Source organism: Dreissena polymorpha, chromosome 14 (genome assembly GCF_020536995.1).
Source record: "Dreissena polymorpha isolate Duluth1 chromosome 14, UMN_Dpol_1.0, whole genome shotgun sequence".
NCBI classification, from domain to species: Eukaryota; Metazoa; Mollusca; class Bivalvia; order Myida; family Dreissenidae; genus Dreissena; species Dreissena polymorpha.
In genome coordinates, this window is record NC_068368.1 from 39,448,657 (window position 1) to 39,462,877 (window position 14,221).

At 36.9% G+C, this 14,221-nt stretch overlaps 1 protein-coding gene across 2 annotated transcripts; it reads right to left on the reverse strand.

Annotated features, from left to right (window-relative positions):
- Positions 1-653: 653 nt before the first annotated feature.
- LOC127858228 (uncharacterized) lies at positions 654-11,041 on the reverse strand. 2 transcript variants are annotated; one of them, XR_008038818.1, is made up of 8 exons: positions 10,912-11,041; positions 10,320-10,387; positions 9,092-9,135; positions 8,446-8,561; positions 8,000-8,143; positions 2,603-2,713; positions 2,170-2,308; positions 654-1,870 (listed from the first exon to the last, which is right to left on the reverse strand). XR_008038818.1 is itself a non-coding variant. In XM_052395210.1 (4 exons), the coding sequence occupies exons 1-4, from the start codon at positions 10,972-10,974 to the stop codon at positions 8,431-8,433; spliced, it is 306 nt and encodes a 101-aa protein (XP_052251170.1). In that variant the 5' UTR covers positions 10,975-11,041; the 3' UTR covers positions 8,328-8,430. The 2 variants fall into 2 exon arrangements, 1 of the variants encoding a protein (XP_052251170.1); XM_052395210.1 differs by lacking the exons at positions 654-1,870; positions 2,170-2,308; positions 2,603-2,713; positions 8,000-8,143 and having other exon boundaries at positions 8,328-8,561.
- Between the last annotated feature and the right edge of the window lie 3,180 nt (positions 11,042-14,221).

Genomic DNA, 14,221 nt, shown 5'->3' on the forward strand with positions numbered 1-14,221 from the left:
TAATTATTTCTTTGCACGTAAAAATAACTGATGAGAGCATTATTATAAAACCGCAATTATTGCTATCAAACTCTCTGCGTTGGTTTATGCAATTCAGCGTTTTGATTTATAACGAAAACGTACACATCGTAGTGTATATGGCGCCATGTTTTTATTTTATTTTATTAAGCATAGTTATAACACAACGAAAGCGGGACATATTTTTGTTTAATTTGTTAAAATAATAGTTCGATTGTTGAACGGGAGAGAGACAGACAGAGATAGAGAGAGAGAGAGTGAGAGAGAGAGAGAGAGAGAGACAGACAGAGAGAGAGAGAAAAACATATAGATAGATATATAAATATGAAGATATATAAATATGTAGATATATAGATATACAGACAGAAAGACAGACGGACGGACGGACGGACGGACGGATGGATGGATGGATGGATGAATGGATGGATGGATGGATGGATGTGGAGGTTGGTCGGTCGGTTGGTTTGAGCTGACGGGCGGTTGGAACGTCGTATGGATAGATGTTTATTGAACATGAAGATATTACTTACTCGTGTCCAAGCATTCTGCAAATGAATGATGCATCGTCGTTATCCCATGAATCATCACATACGGTACCGCGACGGTTACCAATTATTATTTCCACACGTCCAGAATATTTGTTTGGTCCATAAACTAACTCCAAACTTACAGTTTGGAATTCTGTAAACAACACACTAGCTGTTGGGTGTTCTGTATACGGCTCACTTGATGTTGGGCCGTCTATATATCCTGTATACGACGCAATAACTGTTTGATCTTCGTTATATAGCACATTCACTGTGGGGCTTATGTATGCACAAGGCAATGTAATTATATCAAGTATAGTAAAACATGTATTTATTCACATGGCAATATCATTATATCAAGTATATTAATACACATGTACATGTATTTATGCACATGACAATAACATTATATGAAATATATTAACACATGTATTTATTTACATGGCAATTTCACTATATATTAAAACATGTATTACTGGCTGAATGTACAAAGTAAGTATATTGTTTTTCTACCCCAAATTCACATATATTCCACAAAGGTATCATTTAAAACTTACTGCTTCGTGTGTTATGAATAAACCGGTCAGAACAAGTTTAAGATATATTAATTAATTAATTGTGTCTCATTTGTTTCTTTCGTCTTAAGACCTATGTGTTGATAGCGTGCTCAAAAACTATATATACATAGCTCAAGTTTATGGTTAAGTCTTCCAAATATGTTAATATCACAATAGCACTACATTTAATCATTCACCTTTAAAAATGGCTCCACATGAAAAGCACTAAAAAGTTGCAGAGTCACGAAAAATAAAGAAATAACCACAAAAGCATGATTGCGATTGCTAATGACGTTTAAAAAGAAAACAAAATGAACATTTGGGACATTGGAACTAACTTGGACCACGGTGGGATAAACAATGATTTAGTGGAATGAACACATCAATGCCCGATAAAAAACTAAGATCATTGCTATTATTCCTTTTAGTTAAATCCATGCTCTTTACTTAAAATCTAAGATATCATGTACACAAAATTGGCTATTGTCGTTTTAAGACATTAGATGACAAGAATCCATAGCGTTATTTTATTCACGGCATATTTGCATTGTTTGTGTGGACATACGACCTGTAACTTGTTTAGGTACTGTGGGCATATCGTTCATACAGATGACGCCTGCGTCGTTAGTATGCTCGCAGTTCGACACCCCAAGACCGCCATGCCGACAGCTCGACAACGCGGTTTCATCTCCTGTACAGTCGACGTCATCCAACCAGATTGGTCCAGTGCCATAGCCATAATATCCCCGAGGCACGGAATGCCCAAACCTGACAAATTTCGAAACAGCAATACAAACGCGCATCGGTGCAATTGTTATATTTAAAAAAATGACCTTAAGACATTAAACAAACTCATAAATGACTGCCTTAAGTTTCAATCGTACTTACTCAAGTCAAATTGCAAAAACATTGATAATGACGCCTTCGTATGCAAGCAAAGGTACTTTACTTAACAAAAGACAAGCCATGATTTACCGAGTAAAAACATATCCTGCGTGTGAAGTTATAGAACTTTCGCAAGGTTGACATGCCAAGATATTTGCGATAAGTAAAACACTGTCATGAACCTGAATCCAAGTGACTTGCACACGACCGTGGCATCACTGTTATCCCATGAGCGATCACAGACCGTCCCCGTGAGCCTATTGGTGGTGAGATCTACCCGGCCAAAATAGTGCGTTCCATTCACGAGTCGTATGCGCCAAGCTGAAGCCAAGTGAAATATAGAAAACGCCATGGAAACCCGTAGCAATTATAGCAGATAAACCATATATTAAATATATTCACATCACATCTACATAATAAAACATGTAAAATGTAAGTTCATAAAATTGAAGTTTAAAAAGTGTAAGTCATCCCGGAAAAAAACATAAATGATTACAGGTACAACGATTGTTTAACGAGATTAAAATTATCTTATGCTAGATGTACATCAGACCAAAACATTTCCTACAAACACTTAGACAATAGAATAAACATAAAATTTGCTTAAAAACGTACAAGTGCAGTTGTGCTCATCGTCGCAAATTCCACAATGGCAATGACTATCACATACGGAACTGGCGCCAACGCATTGTCCATCACTACATGTGAACTCTTTCAAACGACAAGCTACAAACAAAACGTTCTTTAAAATGTGTAAATCGACTTACTCTCCAAATTCAATATTAAATATCATACAGAGCTTGCCCTCACAATCATAATTCAACGGGACCTATGCGCATTATAAAACTGAGTCGATTGAAGTTATCCACGACCATCTTAAGATAGCATATGCACTGTATAATTATGCTGATACTGTAATGCGCCCCTTGATGTGTTACAACCATGATTCATGTGTACGGAATGTAAGTAGCTTTTTGGCTTGTCATATTAAGTGCTATTAAAGATGCGTCATCATGTTTTTAATTTGCTGAAGGAAGCAAATAAAACAAACAAACACAAACATGAAAAGCCCTTAAATAATTGTTGTACAGTGAGGGATGATTTAAATACTGTAAAAACGCAAACAAACATACATATTGTACTAGCTTGTCAAGCTGATCATTACAAAGATATTGTGAAATTTCTTCGGATAATCTCATGAACCTTTTGGTTTTGAAAAGTTGTCGCGATTTTGGCGCGTTAACGTAACGTCGCGCCAATTTATGTAACGTTCTTTTTTTAAGTAACGTCATATCCTATTATTATGTTATTGTTAGTTAAATTAAAGGAACGAACCTGAACACAGCGTCTTATTATTTACATAGTCTTTATATTTTGGTGACGTGATTATTACACTAGAAGTACGATGAATTTACAGAAGTTACGATCAAATAGAGGAGGTACTAAACGCACAATTGCTATTTTGCTGGAGAAAATCGAAGAAAAGAAAGAAAATGGAACGCTTATAGAAATCAACTCACTTCTAAAAAATTTGGAGACAAAATTGGATATACTAGAGACACTTAACGAAATTTTTTTATCAAACACGCAAACTGAAGAAATTGAAGATGAAATTGTGGAAACAGACATTTACATGATGGGTTTACGCATGAAATTAGACACACTTATCGCCGAGCGTGGTCGAGGGGAAACGGGTGTAGGAGGTCAACAGACGACATTTCATCCCTTAGATGCACAGCGTGATCAAGCGGATACGAGGTAAGAAATTCAATAGACGACATTTCATCCCGACGATACACCAACTACACTGGATAACAGAAATACACATGCGTTACATAATCCAGTCGATACCATTCATCTGACAGGTATAAACTCAAATTCTCCCCAATTTCATAGATTACCTAAATTTTCCTTACCCAAATTCAACGGTGATATTCTACAGCTGCAGTCTTTCTGGGATTCCTTTGAGTCCTCGGTCGATTTTAATATTAACTTGCCCAACGTCCAGAAGTTTAGTTATTTGAAGTCACAGTTGGAGGGTAGCGCCGCATGGACGATTGACTGATTTGCACTTACCAACGGGAACTATATGAAAGCTATAGATGGGAAAGGTTCGGTAAAACTCACAAGATTATAAATGCGTATATGCAAGGATTGTTAGAAACACCATCGCCCAGTAACAATATACAGAGCTTGAGAATTTTCCAAGATAAGATGGAGGCATATATCCGTGGGCTTGAATCGCTAGGACAGAGCCAGGACACATAAGGGACATTGTTGGTACCAGTTATTATAGGGAAGCTTCCGGCGGAAATACGACGCAATTTGGTTCATGATCATGGAGATTCTAATTGGATTCAAAGTGATCTTAGAAGGGCGATAAGTAAAGAAATCAATATTATAGAAGCGGGAATGCCACGGTGACATAGCAGTGAAATGTAAACATTTGATGCTACAGCCTCGTTTATTACAGGAACGAGGCCTAAAAGGATGAACGGAAATCAGAGACCTATCAATGCGGTCCATTCTACACGGACACGAAAAGATGAGGTGAAATTTGTATTTTGCGACGACAGTCATTATACAACGGAATGTAAAAAGATCACAAGCGAAGACGAAAGGCGGAATATAGTCAAAGGGTAACAACTGTGTTTTAATTGTCTAGGAACCCATTTTGTTGCTCAGTGAACGTCAAACGGAAGATTCCGTAAATGCAAGCGAAAACATCATAACAGCATATGTGACCGGAAGTCCGAATCTGCGTCCCACAATTCCACGTCCGAAACCTCTTCCCATGATGCTTTAGTGCTACACACTACTACAAAAGTACAGACTGAAGTTTTATTGAAAACAGCGCAAGCCACAGTAAGTTCTAATTTCAACGATGCTGAAGCTAACATTCTGTTTGATGAAGGTGCCCAAAGATAATTTATAACCAAAGAGCTGGCCGAGAAATTAAACATCGTCCCTGATTCATCAGAAGAAAAGAGAATATCTTCGTTTGAAAGCACAGCGAACCAAGTACAGCACATAGAGAGCGCTACCATCTACCTACACGCAGAGGAAAGTAAGATAATTCCTCTTAAAGTCCTGATTGTCCCACTCATTGCCACGCCCATGAACAATAGATTACAAAAAGCTACGTCCAGCTTGCCCTATTTGCGAGGATTGAAACTTGCCCACCCTATTACAGACGGCTGTAATTTTGAGATTTCCCTATTAATAGGAGCAGACCATTACTGGAATGTGGTAGAAGATTACGTTATACGCGGAGACGGGCCTACAGCAGTAAAGTCAAAGATCGGATATCTTCTTTCTGCAATTATCCCAATAGACCAATGAACACTGTCTTAAATGTCATGATACCTCAGTCCCATACATCTGAAGAAATGGCGCTTGAACGGTTCTGGAATTTAGAGAGTATTGGAATCAACGCAGCCGGGAAAGATGAAACAGCCATTGGATATCTTCAAAATTACCAAGACAACTTCATATCGTTTTCCGATGGCAAGTACTGTGCAAAATTACCATGGAAACAGGATCACCCATCGTTACCAAGCAACAACAACGGTGTCACGAAGAGAAGGACTGAAGCCACTATCAAGCGTCTTAGTGAAGACCCCTTCATCTTACAAAAGTACGGACAGATTATAGAAGAACAGGAGAAACGAGGCTTTATAGAGAAGGTCGCAGAAGATTCCCAACAGTCCCAGCAAGTCAACTATATACCCCACCATGGCGTCAAGAAAGATTCCCTCACTACTCCCATCCAATCCGATTGGTGTACGACTGCAGCTGTCGACAAGCACGTGAATCCCCGAGGATAAACGACTGCCTTAAATCTACCACACCTATCCTCAATGACTTGACAGCTATACTTCCGAGATTTCGAACACACCACTACGCCGTAGTCACAGATATAGAGAAAGCATTTTTGAACGTGAGATTACACGAAAACGACCGAGATTCGACGAGATTTTTCTGGCTAGGTTACCCCAACGACCCTGAAAGCCCATTAATTACCTACAGGTTTACTGCCAAGCTACAGCGTTTCAGGAAGAAATACACAACATGAGATCCTCGTCATCGGCACAACTTACCCTAGTGAAACAGTTACGACTTTTCCATGACGCCGAGTGATTTGTCCGATGTGGCGGACGAATGCATAATGCACCGTTGGATGACCAGACGAAATTTTCGTTCCTGTTGCCAAGACGACATCCTGTAACACGACTGATAGTAGAACACGTCCATGAAAATCAACACCATGCCGGAATAAACGCAACAGTTCCGCATCTGAGGCAAAAGTTCTGGATCCCGGCTATACGTCAATGCGTTGAATCAGTACTACAAAAATGCACCACCTGCCTGAAAACGTTTGGAAAATCTTATGGAACGCCCGATCCGCCCCACTTCCAAAGATGAGAGTACACGATTCCCCACCCTTCACAATGGCTGGTGTATATTTTACAGGAGCCCTTTACGTTAAAGAGAAATCCGGAAGTGGATCCAAGGCTTACGTCTGTTTATTCACGTGCGCTTGTACACGCGCAGTGCATCTTGAAGTGGTTTCCGAACCTGTCCGAAGAATCTATCCTCAACGTATTCCGAAGGTTTTCCAGCCGGAAATCGTTACCAACAACAATGATTTTTGACAATGCGACTACGTATATGGCAGCAGCTTCTCATCTGAAGAAATTATTCCAGTCCCCCCCCCCTACAAGAAACGCTACGTAACCAGAACCAGAATGGAGATTTATACCGAAACGAGCACCGTGGTATGGCGGATGGTGGGAAAGACTGATTGGCCTAACCAAAACTTCCATGAAGAAGACACTTGGACTTGCTTACGTTAGTATTGAATCACTTCAAACTATCGTCACGGAAATTGAGGCTACGATGAATGATAATCCTGTTTCGACCAGCATTGACGATCCAGAGCCCCTTACCCCGGCGCATCTTTTATACGGCCGGAGAGTGGCGACCCTTCCATATCCCGACAACCCTGACGATTCTACGATGATCCCAAACCTAGACCATTCCCAGATCAACAAAAGAGCTAAGTTACAAGCTCACATCATAAGTCAGTTCCAAAAGAGGTGGAAGTTCGAGTACCTGACGATGCTTCGTGAATACCATAGGGCGACCGGCAACAACACGCAGAGCATTCGAGTAGGCGACGTGGTACAAATCCAAGATGACTCCCCGAGGATACGTTGGAAACTCGCAGTTGTTGAGGAGCTGCTAACCGGAAATGACGGGTTAACACGTGCCGCCAAAATACGCACGTGTAATGGACACACAATCAGGCCAATCGTAAAACTATATCCGTTAAAAGTGCTATGTGGAAGCGAAATCGAGAGAAACTAGTGTTGACCATTGTGATTAATCATGTGAGAAACAGCGCGATAAACAGTTGATAAACAATGTGCTGAACATGTGAGTGGTACATATGTGATACAAAGTGAACTTTTAAAGACAGTACAATCTATTCTGGGGTTTATGTGATTAATTGATACTTTGAGAGTAACTGAGATAATTATTTTGACTAATAATTTGTAATTCAAGTATTTTTGTTAGCATTTTGATCAGACTCATTGATACCTGTTGCTTAATCATTTAGAAGCCCCCAGAATGTCGCGGTTTTTGCGCGTTAACGTAACGCCAATTTATGTAACGTTGTTTTTTAAGTAACGTCTTATCCTATTATTATGTTATTGTTAGTTGAATTAAAGGAACGAACCTGAACACAGCGTCTTATTATGCACACTTGCGATTACGGTACAAAACCGGAATAGACTGTATATACCACAGAGGCGTTGCCTGATATTTCGTGTGCGATATAAAGCATGCACATTTGTTTACCATTTCAACGTGGTTTAAGGTATCTTTAAAATATCGGTAAAATATCCAATTTTAGAGAAATATGTGCGCGTTTTTTAGATTACGAACATATTTATAGACTGCCGATTTAAAATGCATATCAAAAGGGTATATCATATGCAACATTACCTTGGTAATAGCAGTACGAGTTCCTGGTCTGCAGCTCGAACGAGAACAGTAAGTTAAACTCCAGCGGCGTTGTCGGTCCATTATGTAGCACCACGGTCGGACGGCGCCAACAGGATTACGGCAATAAGGACCATCTTCAAGTCTCTTAAAAACATGACTTAATGTGTAATTGTCATGCCTTTCACATCATGATTTTAATAAATTTCATCAGTAGCATTCATTAATTAAAATATATAGCAATTAAAACGTTCAACTATAAACTATTAACTTAATTAAGAATTTAAATCACTGAATTTTTTTCTTATTTGTATTATAAAGTGTTTGCTTTTTTATTTCAAAAAACGGGATCACATATAAGCAAAAAAGAAACATAGTTAAACATCGATATTCCAAGGTTATATTAAATTGATTTAGCACAATTCATTTAAATACTATTTCGGTATGACCTTGTTCGGGTATTCACTAATAAAGCCGTCAATATCTGCCCAGTCTATGCAAGGCTGTCCGTTTTCATCGTATGCCATCAACCCGCGGTAATTTGTTCCATCGCCGTCATAACAATCTTTGATTAACAGATACATGTATTCATTTACAACAAACACATGTTATTGTACAGCTTTTTGTTATGATTAAATTTGTGTTGCAATTGTTCAAACTTGACTGTGATCGGATGTTTGCATACAGAATGTGGTCAGAATGGCTATATTTGACAATTTACTGTAATTTTTACAATTGAGTTGCACATTTTAATTAAACAAAAACTCAAATGTTTATATAGTTATGGGCGTAAATACATACATCTACTATACAATTGTGTTTGCATATCATCATATCGACTAAAACCGTATATTTTATTTCATGTAACATTATTTTAGCATAAACTCATAGACACATAATTATGAATGACATTTTGTATCTACCGTACGTTATAAACGTGTTTTTTTCCAACCTTAACGTTTGTCAAAACAAAAACATGTTTGACATATACTATTATTTTCAACAATTGATTGTTTAAACAATTTGCAAAATAATCCATACATGCATTGAACTTTATTAAAAAAACTGTAAATGTTATAAAATAATTATATTTACCTTTACGCTTTATTTGGCCCGACGATTGGTGGAATCTATCGTTGCTAGTAACGTGGTGTAGAAGATACAAATTATACTGGATTTTCAACATAATCGTACAGGGCAAACGCATATCATGTATTGTTACCTTTATTAATTACACGTGACAAACGATATTTATAAACTTAAAACTGCACAAACATGAAAAACACCATGTTGAGGTAAAAATGCACTATAAACACGAGACTATGTACATGAAGCATCGACATAAAGACTATCATATGCTATATATTTTTATTTAACTTACAAGTAATTACTGCGAATATGTTTTCTGAGGATAATCTGTTTGAACAAAGACGTTATAGGAATGATAAAACCAGTCAAATATAACTTGTTCACATATTTTGCATTTTTTGAAAATGGAAGTTATTGAATAATGCAATTAGGAACAGATATAATTAATTGTAATAACCGGGACCTCTAGAAGCAAAATCTATAACACTATCACTATTCTACCGAGGCCTGGACAATAGTAGGTGAGAATAAAAGCTACGTCGGTAATACACTTTTAGGCGTAATCAAATATATAAGCGTCAGGGTTGTCGGGATATGGGGTGGTCACGGGTTTGTCCCCACTGTGTGAGTGTACTTTACGTCTCCCTCGAAGAAACCAAGCACTGGTTGTAAGCCCAGGACACGGACTCGGGAGTGTTTAAATAAGCATATGCTTTCGATGAAATTGAGTTAAGATACGTAGGTTCAAACTAACGATATTAGCGTTACAATCGTTTTATTGCTTTTCCGATGTCAATTGCTGATTATCCATAGACCAGGGGTGGTATTCCAGAAACATCTTAAGTCATTTCTTAAATAATTTCACTTAAGTTCAAAATTACAATGTTTTGTATTTCTTTACTCAATAAGGAAACACATAGGTTTTTTTGGTATTCCTTAAATAACATTAGCACAATGATGTTATTTAAATGTATATCTTGGTGCTAAATCATTCCAATATGAAATGGAAAATTTCCCAATTAAAGGATAAGAATACAATTTTACTTAATAAGCTTCTGGAATACGACCCCTGCATACATATTTGTTTACACTTTTCTCATTAAGAATTGTAATTAAACTTTTATAAATATAATGCCTACATTTTTTCTATTTAATAACAATTATTCAAAGATCTTTTTTTTCAAACTGTGAACAAATGACTTTTAAATGAACTCGTGGTAAATGCCATAGTAACCTGGTTCTGTATCCGTTGCCTCGTGCATATTGTTCATAGCTGTTGCCTCTCCGCGATACTTGAAATGCCTTAAAGTGAGAATATCGTGTCATTTCTTTTAATTTAAAACATAGTCCATAATGAACAATAATTTCTATGTACATAATTTCATTATATATTGTTGTTTCTATATCTAGAATTGCATAACATATTTTTACACCTATAATTTCGTGGCATATTGTTCATAGCTGTTGCCTCTCCACGATGATTGAAATGCCTTAAAGTGAAAATATCTTAACAATTCTTTTGATTTAAAACATAGTCCAAAATAAAAAATAATTTCTATATCCAGAATGTTATTATTTATTGTTCTTTCTAAATCTAGAATTTCATAATATATTTTTTCTATACCTAAAATTGTTTGTAAATCTACAATTTCATGGCATATTGAGCAAGAAAAAACAAAATCATATACATACACTATCAAAAACATGACCGAATTAGAAATAAAAACTCTTAATAAGATTTTGAGAAATCTTAAATCAAAAACGTATATCATAATGTATTTGTTTAATGTTTAATAGAAACTGTAATGTACAAAAAACTAAATTACCTTAATTCTGAATGAAAACGTCAAAAACACCAATAAAAGGATCGATCTCCTTAACGCCTTCATTTTCACTGTGCAACAAGAAATGTAGATTCCTTTCTTTATGCGAAATTAGCAGCATCCTGCTCCACTTGTTATGTGTTTTTAAGGATCCGTCTTCTACATCTGTGCAACATCCTGCTCAACTTAAAAACTAGGTCTTTATATTTGTTTTCATTTTTAATGCGCTTATCTTGAGACTAACTAAGAGCCTGTTAAGTAAAAGCCTACATGCATATGCATGCACACATTACGCCCCACTTTGGACGCTTATGTTTCTATTTGTTGTGAAGTGTTTTGAGAGTGTGCTCTCCGGGCTCATATAAAATCGTAAATTGACAAGAGGCGTGCATTTCAATGTACGTTCCTGTTCGCCTTATTCAGCATATTTTATCATTTACATGGATATTTAAACTGAAATGGAAACCAGAGAAGAATATCATATTTTTAATAAATTAGTTACAGTTTGCACAAAATAACAACAGTGCTCGTATTTGTCAACTGTAATGTTTTGAAGAGGAGCCTACAATAAAAACAAATACAAAAAAAATAATTAAAAAACAAATATTAGTAAATCTTCCGCATAAACATTTATTTCTATACCGTTAATTGGCACTCTGGCGACCACAGTTACAGAGAATAATAGGTTGGTGACGTGGATGGAGAATGATTATCTGGCAAGTTGGAGGAATTTATCAGGTGAGCCGGAGGCTCACCCGATAAGATTCTCCTACGAGCCAGATAACCGTTGTTTTCTCCATCCACGTCATCGACCTATTATTCTAGTTATCCTGTCACATTTACAACATTCGTTGAATTGTTTCTAAAATATATAGTTTTCGAGTATTTTGTGTTTAAATATTTACTATGGGAAAAACCACGCGCGAACAAAAACATTATGACGTCACGTCATGCAAAGAGCTTAGGCTAGCTTCCATCTTGTAAAACAACACAGAAATCGAGAATAATCGTTATTAATTCAATATACAAAAACGAAATTAAGCTGTTTAAATAAACATGTTAAAATAAACAGTAATCCACATGTATTTGGTATTTTTTAATAGAAAAAAAGTATATTTTATTAATAGAAAATAGTAAAGGCATGCGCATGCGCGGAGAGCAACTGACGGATATACGAGGTCACGTGGTCAACTAGCCTAATATCTTTTGGGATATTAGGTTACCTGGTTATCGGGCTGATTTAAAGGCATGTGACAGGATAAACAATTATAATGTAAAAAGGGCAACATTTCAGTTGTATGAAGCGAAATATTGCGGTTAGCTCGGTCCATGTTGAACAGTCAAGCTATGCAAATTTACACTGCTGAATAAAAGTTACATCTAAATTGATAACAAACAAAAGTAGCCCCTTAGAATGGGGAAATTTATGCCAAGATTCGATCGAATCGTAATAAGAAGCTATAGGAAATATAAAGAATACTTGTTTTACAAATGAAAATTATTCTAACTTGAGCAGTACCAGTTATTAATGCCCGTCCTTTTTACGAAACACGGAGTCTACACAAGTTATCAGCCTCAAAATATTTTTGTACTATACCAATATATCAACAAAAACGTGTGATGAGTGTTTTTCAGATATATAATTAAAATAAACAGCAACCACAGCCACGGCTAGAAAAATATTAACAAATAAGTTCTTGTAAATATTGCAAGATTATTATCTACACAACTTTACAAGAGACAACACGTAATAATTATTAAAATAAACAGATGAATAAGCTGTATAATATTACTCCGTGCATTTATTGGATACAATGTGTCCATACATTGCTGTCATAGTTGCCACCTTCGTTGGTGATTGAAAGTATCAAAAGTTGTTGTACGATTATAAATTTCTGTAAAGATGATTTAATAAACAAATATGAGTACTCGAATATAAAATGATACGAATTATCTTAGGACATGTGTAGCAATTACGACATACTTGCCCGTGGGTTCGTCGAGATCAGTAATTCACTGTTCTCTGTCTCGAATTCGAGGACGAATTCCAACTAGGCAGGGAGAATGCCACGGTACCGAACTGGGATTGGTGGAAAGATGTGTGGCGTCCCGGTAAGCTCAGTCGGGAGAGCACTCGCTCTGAAAGCGAGGAGAGCACTTGCTCTGTAGGCGAGGTGTCCCGGGTTCGAGTCCCGGACTTGCTGCACACTTTTCACCACCCGGCGACAATAGTACGATGACGACAATGCCACGATACGATGGTAACAGTGTGATAGTACGATGGCGACAATGCGATAATACGATGACGACAGTGCGACAATACGATGGCGACAGTGCGATAGTACGATGGCGACAATGCGATAGTGCGATAATACGATGACGACAGTTCGACAATACGATGGCGACTGTGCGATAGTACGATGGTGACAATGCGATAGTACGATGACGACAGTACGATAACGCGATAGAACAATGGCGACAATGCGATGATACGATGGCGACAGTACGATATGAATATCGCATTGTCTCCATCGTACTATCGCAATGTCGCCATCGTGTTGTCGCACTGTCGCATTGTCGTCATCGTACTATCGCTCTGTCGCATTGTCGCTATCGTACTATCGCATTGTCGCCCTCTTTACTATCGCATTGTCGCCATCGTACTATCGCAGTGTCGCCATCGTACTATCGCACTTTCGAATTGTCGCCCTCTAGATTTTAATTTGTAACAACGATGGCACTAACGGTATTCCGTTCTTTTCAAACCTATCCTCAAACATGAATAGCTGCACTGGTATTTTCGGACTACGGGCTCTATTATAATTTGTATTTTTTATAAACTAACTGCTTAAAAAAATCAAAAACAATTTTTTAATTTGGTAGCTTATACCAACGACAAACGGAAACTCTATTATAGAAGTTATAATATTTTTAGGTTGAGCGTTAAATGTTTCTGTATTTTCTGAATTTATAAATACATGTAATTGAGATAGTTAATAAATAATAGCGAACAATTGTTTTCAATACATTATTATTTCGTAATGTTCATATATTTATTATATGTAGTAAGAGATTTAATACTACTTACCACTAGATCTTCCCAACATACGTGTATATTTGTTGATTTAATATAAGCGCTCCACCGTTCCAACGCAGAGACCCCATGTATGTCTTTTTAGTTTTGTATTGTTTGTATTACCTTGTATATAATAAAAATTTTAGTCACTTTCGTTTAATAAAGGACACATTGATGAAATCTGTAATTATAATGGTTCAGCTAAATTTTTCCTAAATTCATCATTGGTAAGATACA

Coding starts and splice junctions, on each gene's coding strand:
- LOC127858228 (XM_052395210.1), bottom strand. CDS start 10,974: ATGAAGGCGTTAAGGAGATCGATCCTTTTATTGGTGTTTTTGACGTTT. Junction 10,388..10,911: donor CGTTTTCATTCAGAATTAAG/GTAATTTAGTTT, acceptor TCTCACTTTAAG/GCATTTCAAGTATCGCGGAG. Junction 8,562..9,091: donor GGGCCAAATAAAGCGTAAAG/GTAAATATAATT, acceptor TGTTAATCAAAG/ATTGTTATGACGGCGATGGA.